This window comes from Dasypus novemcinctus, chromosome 30 (assembly GCF_030445035.2).
Source record: "Dasypus novemcinctus isolate mDasNov1 chromosome 30, mDasNov1.1.hap2, whole genome shotgun sequence".
Classification (NCBI taxonomy): domain Eukaryota; kingdom Metazoa; phylum Chordata; class Mammalia; order Cingulata; family Dasypodidae; genus Dasypus; species Dasypus novemcinctus.
The window spans coordinates 21,984,930-21,994,502 of record NC_080702.1 but is presented as its reverse complement, the minus strand read 5'-3'; the positions used below and the strand labels follow the sequence as shown (position 1 = coordinate 21,994,502).

Genomic DNA, 9,573 nt, shown 5'->3' with positions numbered 1-9,573 from the left:
GGGCCAAAAGACTTCTAAAGACATTTGTCCAAAGAAGAAATACAAATGGAAAAATGAAAAAATGTTTAACATCACTCATGATTAGGGAAATGCAAATGAAACAATGAGATATCATATCACTCCCATCAGAACAGCTGCTATGAAAAAGACAGAATGTTTGGCAGGTCCTAAGGAAGGTGAATATAAATTTGTAATGTGATCCAGCAATGCCACTACTGAGTATGTGCCCAAAAGAACAGAAAGCAGCAACACGAATAGACATCTACACACCTGTGTTCACAGTGATATTTACAATTGCCAAAAGTTGAAAATATAACAGGTTTCCTTCCATCACTGAATGGATAAAGAAATTGGTGTATTCAGCAATAAAAAGAAATGAAATTGTAAAGCATATGGGAACATGGGTGAACCTGGAGGATATTATATTGAGTGACGCAAGTTAGACACAAAAGGGCAAATATTGTATGCCTGCATTACTATGAAGTAAATATATTGTGTAACATATTGTATAATTTCATTTATATAAAATGTAAATATAAATCAATTTATAAAGGTGAAATTTAATTAGTGGTTATGGAGGGCTAGGAAAGGCATGCTAAGGCTTATGGAGATTTTTAATGGAGTAAAGAAATATTTCTGAAATTTTTTTCTGATAATGAATGCATAGCACTGTGATTATACAAAAAGTGATCGCTCATTCAACTTTAGATAGTTCATAGAATATTTGAATATATCTTAATATATTCTATTAATTTATTTATATATATAATATATAATATACAATATATAATAAATGCTTAATAGAGAAATAATTGTGCAAGAATAGCCAGAAATAGGAGCTATGTATTGCAGAGAAAACAGATTGAAAGGGGAAAGAATTTTCTTGTAGGTTTTTGTATATTATTATTATGACTATTATTATGGAAATAATTAAAATGCTTTCATAATGATTGAGGTGAGGAATACAAAACCATATGATTATAACAAATACCTTTAATATGTATCAATAAATTTGATTTGTTAACAAAAAGGAAACAGGTAAATGGGAAGTCATCAAAATTTAAAATTCCTTTTGCTCAAAAGGCTTTATCATAAATAATAAATGACACCCTATACAATGAGAGAAAATATTTGGAAAGCACATATCTGATAAAGGATTAATATACAGTATATATAACGACATCTTTCAATTTAAGAAAATGACAAACAACCAGATAAAAATTGGGTAAAAGACATGAAGATATATCTCTCCAAAGAAGATACAGAAATAGTGAGTAAACAAATGAAAAGATACTCAACACAATCTGCAATCAGGGACAGGCAAAACAAAACCCTTCATATTCAATTGAATGGCTATTCTTAATCTTTTAAAAAATGAATAAGGGTTTTGGTTTTTTTTTTGGTTTATCCCCCCTTGCAGCTTGCTTGCTGTCTGCTTTCTGTGTCCATTTGCTGTGTGCTCTTCTGTGTTTTTGCTGGTCTCCCTTTCTGTTGGGTCACCTTGCTGAGTTGGTATTCTGTGGTGCTTGCAGGCTGGGTGGAACTTATGGGCTGGTGGCATTCTGCAGTGCATGGCTGGTGGCTCTCTGTAGCATGTGGGCATGCCTGCCTTTTTACAAGGAGGCCTTGGGACATGAACCCAGGTCCTCCCATATGGCAGACAGGTACCCAACAGATTGAGCTACAGCTGCTTCCTGATGATAAGTTTTTGAGAGGACGTACATAGAGAAGAAGACTCATTCATTGCTGGTGGCAATATAAAATGATACAGGTCTTCTGGAAAACAGTTTGGAAGTTCCTAAGAAAGCTCAGTATAGAACTACCATATGACCTGGCAATCACAATACTAGGTATATATCAAAAAACAATGGAAAACAACAGCGCAAAATAATATTGCACACTGGTAGTCATAGTACTGTTATTCACACTTGCCAAAAAGATGGAAGAAGCTCATGTCCATCAATCAATGAATGCATAGCAATATATTATTGTATTAGTCAGGGTTCTCTAGGGAAACAGAATCACCAAGAGATATGTCAATAGTATGTGATTTTATGAGTCTCTCATGTGACTGTGGGGATGCACAAGTCCAGGTTCTGCAGGCAGGCTGCAACCAGGAGCTCTGATGAAAGTCCATTGAAGGTTCTTGACGAATTATGGGAGACACTGGCTGTCTAAAGACGAGGAAGGAAATTCTCACTCAATCCTAGAATCACTTCCCCATATAAGGCATGCAAATGATTGGAGAAAGCATCACTCATTGCTGCTAGCAATCTCCCTGATTGATGTAATTGTAAACAGCATTCTATGATTTACCACTGCAATAAAATGAATGTTGACTAAAGTCCATAAATGCCCTTGTATTAGAGTTAGTCCAGTGCTTGTTTGTCCAAACAACTGGGCACAACTACCTGGCTGAGTGGACAAATTAGCCTAACCATCACAGTCCATCCCTTGTCAACTTGGCAACCACACACATTACCTTAAACCATACTTAGTCTCTCAGTAAAAACAGTAGCAAACATGCATATATATGTATTTCGACTAAACAATGTTGAACTCTCCTGCTTACTACTGGAAATACATTAATTCCATACAGAATATGATGCAAGGTCTTCGGTAATATTCATTCTTAAACTTGATATCCTCAAATATTATGACATGAAATTGATACAACTTGTTATATAAGGGAAAACTTTGTGGAAGAAGACAAAGAAATTTGTTTTGTGTATATATACAATCTACACCATAATGAAACAAGGAAGATTCTTGACCATTACAGTCCTCATTTCTGTAACTGGTCATGTGTTTGAAGTTCATATTTATCACTACCTTCTTCTGCTACCCATTCCATATTTCCATTACCTGTGGTTCTTTGCCTGGTGGAGTGATGCAACCTTCCATTCCTGAAGATTCTGGGCCATTTTTACTCCTGCTTGAATTAGGTTGTTGCAATTTCCCATTGACTTTAGTCATACGACATGGCAGTATGAGGAGATGCCCTAGAGGATCTCCTGTATTCCAGGCAAACTCTTCTTTACCTGCATCATATAGATGCAGTCCTATTTCCCCTTGATAATCAGGATCAATCACTACAGCCAGTATCGTAATTTCCTTCTTTGTTGATTCAGAGGTAAGAGGAGCTCAAAGTGGTCAGGTGGCAATTTTAACTTCCAGTTCGATGGAATCACTGTTGTGTTCCCTGGTGACAGCACTCTTCCTTTGGTGATTAAAATCTGTAGACCAGCAGAGTTTGAAGCTGCAGGGTCAGGAAGTGAAAAATCTCCTAGGGAGCTACTAGGGGTATTATTGAGTGGTGCCCTTTTCCACCCCTTTTCCACCCTTTGATTCCTGGACACACGGATCCTGGTTATGGGAGAAACATCACAATAGAATGGATGCTGATTTAGAGCATACACAGCCTCCTGGAGAACATTGCCCCAGCCCTGTATGGTATTGCCACCTCGTTGGTACCATAATTGAGTCTTCAAAAGACCATTCTACCATTCTATCAATCCAGCTGCTTCAGGGAGAGGGGGAACATGGTAAGACCAGTGAATTGCATGGGCATGTGACTATTCCTGCACATCATTTGTTGTGAAATGGGTTCCTTGATCAGAAGCAATATTGTGTGGAATGCCATGGCAGTAGATAATACATTTGGTAAATCCAGGGAGGGTAGTTTCGGAAGAAGCATTGTGTGTAGGAAATGCAAACTCATATCCAGAGTATATGTCTATTCCAGTTAAAAGAAATTTCTGCTCCTTCCATGGTGGAAGTGGTCCAGTGTAGTCAACCTGCTACCAGGTAACAGGCTAGACACCTTGAGGAATAGTGCCATATTGGGTATGTGTGTGCATATCTGCTGCTGGCAGAATGGGCACTCAGCAGTGGCTGTAGCCAAGTCAGCCTTGGTATGGGGAAGCCCATGGTGCTGAGGCCATGCATAACCTACATCCCTATCTTTGCCATGGCCACTTTGTTCATGAGCACATTGGCAAAGACAGGAGTGACTGGGAAAACAGGCTGAGCATTAGCCACAGAGCAGGTCATCTTATCCACTTGATTATTAAAAACTTCATCTGCTGAAGTCACCCCCTGGTGAGCATTCATGTGAGACACAAATATTTTCATTTTTTGACCCACTCAAAAAGGTCTACCCACATACCTCTTCCCCAGACCTCTTTGTCACCAATTTTCCAATCCTATTCCTTCCAAGTCCCTGACCATCCAATGAAACCATTGGCATTAGCCCATGAATCAGCGTACAAGTGTACCTCTGACCATTTCTTCATCCAAGAAAAAAGAAAACCAGGTACACTGCTCAAAGTGCTGCCCACTGGGAGGCTTTGCCTTCACTACTGTACTTCAGGGAAGTCCCAGAAAAGGGCTTCAGTGCTGCAGCTGTCCACTTTCGGGTGGTACCATATACCATGCTGAACCATCTGTAAACCAGCCCTGAGTTTTCTCTTAGTGAATTGATTACAAGTGACTCCCCAAGAGATCAAAGCTGTGGGCTGGGAAAAAGAAGGTAATATGGCAGTGTTGGTGACTACGAGCATTTTGGCTACTTCCTCATGTAACTTACTTATGCCTTCAGGACACACTTGAGCTTTATCTCATATATACCACTTCCACTTTATTATGGGGTGCTGTGGTACATGCCCAACTTTATGATTTGGTGGATCAGACAATACTCAGCTCACGATAGGCAACTCAGGTCTCATGGTAAATTGAAGGCCCATGGTTCAGTGTTCAGACTCCTCTAAGACCCAGTACCAGTCCAAATGCTGTTTCTCAAAAGGGGAGTAGTTACCTGCATAGGATGGCAGGACGTTGCTCCAAAATCCTAAGTGTCTGCACTGTGATTCTCCTATAGGGGCTTGCCAAAGGTTCCAGACAGCATCTCTATTTGCCACTGAATTTTCCAGCACCATTGGAACTGCTGCATCATATAACCCAAGTGGTTGTGCAGCTTGCACAGCAGCCTGGACCTGACACAGAGCCTCTTGTTGTTCTGGTTCCGCCCCCCCCCCCCAAAACTACCAGCTTTTCTGGTCACCCAGTAACTGAGCTGGAGTAGCACACCCAAGTGAGGAATGTTTTGTTTCCAAAACCCAGAGACCAACTAAGCATTCTGCCTCTTTTTTGGTCATAGGAGGTACCAGATGCAACAGTTTATCCCTCACTTTAGAAGGGATATCTTGACATGCCCCACACCACTAGACACCTAGAAATTTCACTGAGGTAAAGGACCTTGTATTTTAGTTGGATTTATCTCCCATCTTCTCCCATGCAAATTCTTTACTAATACATGCACAGTTTTTGCTACTTCTTGCCCACTAGGTCCTATCAACATGATATGATCAATATAATGGACCACTGTGATGTCTTAAGAGAAGGAAAGATGAGTAGATCCCTGTGGAAAATATTATGATGTAGGGCTAGAGAGTTGATACACCCGAGGCAGGACAATAAGGTATCACTGTTGGACTTGCCAGCTGAAAGCAAAGTGTTTCTGGTGGTCCTTACTAATAGAAATGTAGAAAGCATTCACCAAATCAATGGCTGCATACCAGGTACCAGGGAACATGTTGATTTGCTCAAGCAATGATACCACATCTGGGACAGCTGAAATGGAGGCACCGCCTGCTTAACTTTATGATAATCTATTGTTCTTCCAAGATCAACCGATTTTCTGTACAGGCCAATTAAGAGAGTTGAATGTGTTTGTTGTGGGAATTCACCACCCCTGCATCCTTCAAATCCTTGATGGTGGCACTAATTTTTACAGTCCCTCCAGGAATCCAGTATTGCTTTTTAAATTTACTATTTTGCTAGGCAGGAGTAGTTCTAGTGGCTTCCACTTGGGCTTTCCAACAATAGACCTCACCCCACATATCAGGGATACAATGTGGGTATTTTGCCAGTTGCTGATTATGTCTATTCCAATAATGCATTCTGGAACTGGGGAAATAAACACAGAACGGGGCTGGGGACACACTGGACCAGCTGTGAGACAGGCCTGAGCTAAAATCCCATTAACCACATGATCTTCATAAGCTCCTACTCTGATTGGATCACAGTGATATTTTGAATCTCCTGAAATTAATGTCACTTTTGAGCCAGTGTCTAATAATCCCTGAAATATCTGATCATTTCCTTTTCTCAGTGCACAGTTACTCTGGTAGAAGGCTGTAGATCTCCTGGGGGAATGGCAGGAGGAAGAACAGTATACATTTTGGGCAGTTTAACAGGATCCTTCCCCCAGGAGACCTGGCCTTCGGGTCATTCAAGGAGCTCTTGGTCTATAAACTGTTTCAAGTCTGGGAAATGAATAAGGGGTCATGATTCTCTGTGTCTGTCATTTGAGGTAGGCTTTTGTTCAGTTGACCTTGAACTCTTCTGCTTTTACAGATCTGAAAGAAATTTAGTAGACTGCCTATTTCACTGGTATGTACCCCAGTGATGTATTATCTAAGGCCATAACTTTATATGGCTCATACTCAGTGCACTTAGTTTTAGTGCTTTACTGAATCTGCCTTTCATTGAAGTAGTCACTCCCACCTTGACTTTGGCAATTAACTGCTGAAATCTGGCTTTTACCAGACCAATGTCTGATCATTCCCATAAAGTTTAAGGATTCTAATTTCATCAGAGCCCACCCAAAAGTAATATCTGGACTACAGAGAAGAGCAATCACAGAGCTACTCAGGGAAAATGGAGTTAGTCTTACAAATTTATTCATTATAGCCCAAGTTAAAGGTGTGTCCTCTGGATATTCCTGGGGTGGGTGGGCAGCTCTCAAATGGTAAATCCATTCTAGCATTCGAATCTCAGTAAGCCCTTGAATTTCCTCTTCTACTGTATGCAAGGACAATTTGGGCATCTCAACCTAAGACATGCTAGGCCATCTTTTGGTCCATTATTCAGTCAGTCATAAAAACAAACTGTTAGAGCCCTCTCTAACCCTTGAGCTACATGTTGAATCCAGTATTTTGTTTAGTGGGCCCTTATCAATAAATTCAGCCTGATCCCACTTTATCTTCCCTTCACCATTATCCCATAGTCTTACTATCCATTCCCACACATATTCCCCTGATGTGTGTCTATATGAGATGGAAAACTCATGCAGTTCTTTCTGAGTATACCTTACTTCCTCTTGGATCACACTTGTATTTCACCTTGGGGGCTTGTTGTGATTTTAGTCTAGTAATAGGCCTTGAAAATAAGAGAGGTGGTGGGGGTGGGTGAGAAGGATTAGAAATGCCTAGCAAGCTACTGACCTTAAGGCATCCCCTAGCATTTTCTTCTGATGAGACAGGATTTATTTCTTCAGGCAGGAGTTGGAAGGCAGTTTCCTCAGGGAGGACTGGAGGCTCAGCAGTGCATACAGGAGTTTGGCCGGTATGTCCCACAGGGCAGGGGCAGACTGGGGGCTGGGCAGGTCAGGCTTCAATTTGGGTGGTACACACCTCAGGGCTGGAAGTTGATTCAGACATCCTGGGACAGGATGGAGGCTGGATGATACAAGGTTGAAAATGTGTGGTTTTGACAGGGCAGGCCATAGCAGCTCATGTGGTAATGATGTGGGCTATGGGTGTGAGGCTCTTTGTCTCTTCAGAGATAACCTAAGCTGTTTGACTTGTGGGTGTGGAAGGGTAAGAGGCTGCAGTCCTGCCCTTGGTGACAATGGCAACGACTCCAGTCCTAGGAAACACTTTAAGAATGCAAGGTCTATAAACCTTAAGTATTTAGGGGAAATGCAAACCAAATAGGTTAAAATCTTATCTAGAATGTCTGGATTCCACTTTAAAAGCTTACCTAAGATGTAGAAGATAGATATGCTAATTCAAGCCTATTGAGAACTGAAACAAAGGGACCATTTGGCCTTTCATCTCTGTATAAAAGACATTTGAAACTCTTGTTCTGGGCTCGGGATTCAAACAGAAAGCTCCCGAGTCCGGCCAGCCATCAATAAACCATTTTTCCTTCTCAAAATCATTCCTGAGTCCTGGCCTCTCTATACACAAATAATTGAGCCTCTCTCAAAACTACAACATTTTTGGTGACTCTGGCGGGACAGCAAATGAAGACCAGAGACGGTAGCATTTTGCAGCCCCTTCCAAATCCCCGAGGAAGCCGGGAGGACTTGGTTGAAACCCAAATCTGGGTGCCCCTGGATTAAATTTAATCCAGAACAGATGTGGGCTCCACCAGAATGTTCCCAACAAAAGTTGAGGGCAATGGAAGGTCTGAGGAGAAAGATTCTGGGAACAAAAAAGAACTCTGAACATGGAAGAAGGTAAGACTCCCTGGGTGAGCAGAGTCTGGAAAGCCCTAGCTTTAATTGCTAGGAAGGGGAGGCTGATCACCTCCCAAAAGAACCCTAGTAGCTCCAGAAAACTGGGGGGAAGCCATTCTCTCTAGGCCTGGGATAAGGAGAAAACTGGGGAAAAGCCCTGGCGTTTTAGGTTTGTCTAACTGCATGTTAGAATCTGGTACTGGTCTCACATCCACTAAAGGAGTGGAGTCTTGATTTTAATAGGAAGGGCTGTTTATAGGTTCGAGTCCTAATGTCCTGGAGAAAAACCGGGAAAAAGCTCTGGTGTCTTGGGTTTGTCTAACTACATGTTAGAATCTGGTACTAGTCATATCCACTAAAGGAGTGGAGGCTTGATTTTAATAGAAAGGGCTTTTTATAGGTTCGAGCCCTAATGTCCTGGAAATTGGTCTAGATTGAAAAAAAAACAACAACTTGGTTACAGGAAAATGGATCAGCTTTTCTAGTGGAGCTTGGTCTGAGTGTAAAGTTAAACAGTGGAAATAATCTAGCTGAAATCTTTTGTTACGGTGCTAAATTTTGAATGAATTTGCTTTATGCCAAATGTTAAGTGTTCTAAGGTTTGTGATGGCTGTGGGGGCAGCCATGTTAAAAATATATAGAGAGAGCTTGTGGGTCAGATTAGTGACCTTTGTGCTTCTATGTCAGCTCAATGCTACTGTTGGAGTTGTGTCATTATGTAAAGTAAAATGCAGTAGAGCTAGAACCATCCCTTGCCATTGCCAAGAGGGTGAAATGATTATGGGGCAGTTTTGAGGAGTCTGGATGTTTGTGGAGTCTAGATGTTTGTGCATGCTCTGCTGTCTTGTTTCTGGTCTGCCCCTTCGCCGGGGCTTGAAGGCCATCTGTGTCTGCGCCACACACCCAAGTTTGTTGGGGCTGCCGCAGTCAGGGTGGTTGGGTCCCCAGGAGAGTTGCCGAATTTGAGTAGGTTCTGTCTGCTCATTTTGGCTGAAAGCTAGAAAGGGGGGAGGGGCTTGCCCCTTTCCAGGGAGTCCACACCTTCTATTCATAAGCCGCATTCCTGTTTAATTGTTGTGCACCCGACTGCCTGGAAGGGGGGAAGTGAAGGGGATGAAAAGCAGAATCAGAATAAATGCAGTAAAGTTCCCTCCATAGGGTGTCAAAGACAAAATACGTTTGCATTCTGCTCAGGTTCTTAGAAGGTATTGTAGTAACTTTAAGTAAGAGAATGTGTTCTGTGAAGGTAAAATTTGTCTTAAAGGTAT

The 9,573-nt window shown here is 41.5% G+C and overlaps 1 protein-coding gene across 1 annotated transcript in view; it reads right to left on the bottom strand.

Annotated features, from left to right (window-relative positions):
- Positions 1 to 2,547: 2,547 nt before the first annotated feature.
- LOC131276928 (zinc finger protein 69 homolog B-like) overlaps positions 2,548 to 9,573 on the bottom strand; it is a 115,033-nt gene continuing 108,007 nt past the window's right edge. Inside the window, exon 5 of the mRNA XM_058290549.1 lies at positions 2,548 to 3,236. Coding sequence (XP_058146532.1) covers positions 3,093 to 3,236 — 144 coding nt within the window. The 3' untranslated portion in view covers positions 2,548 to 3,092. The remainder of the gene's footprint in view (positions 3,237 to 9,573) is intronic.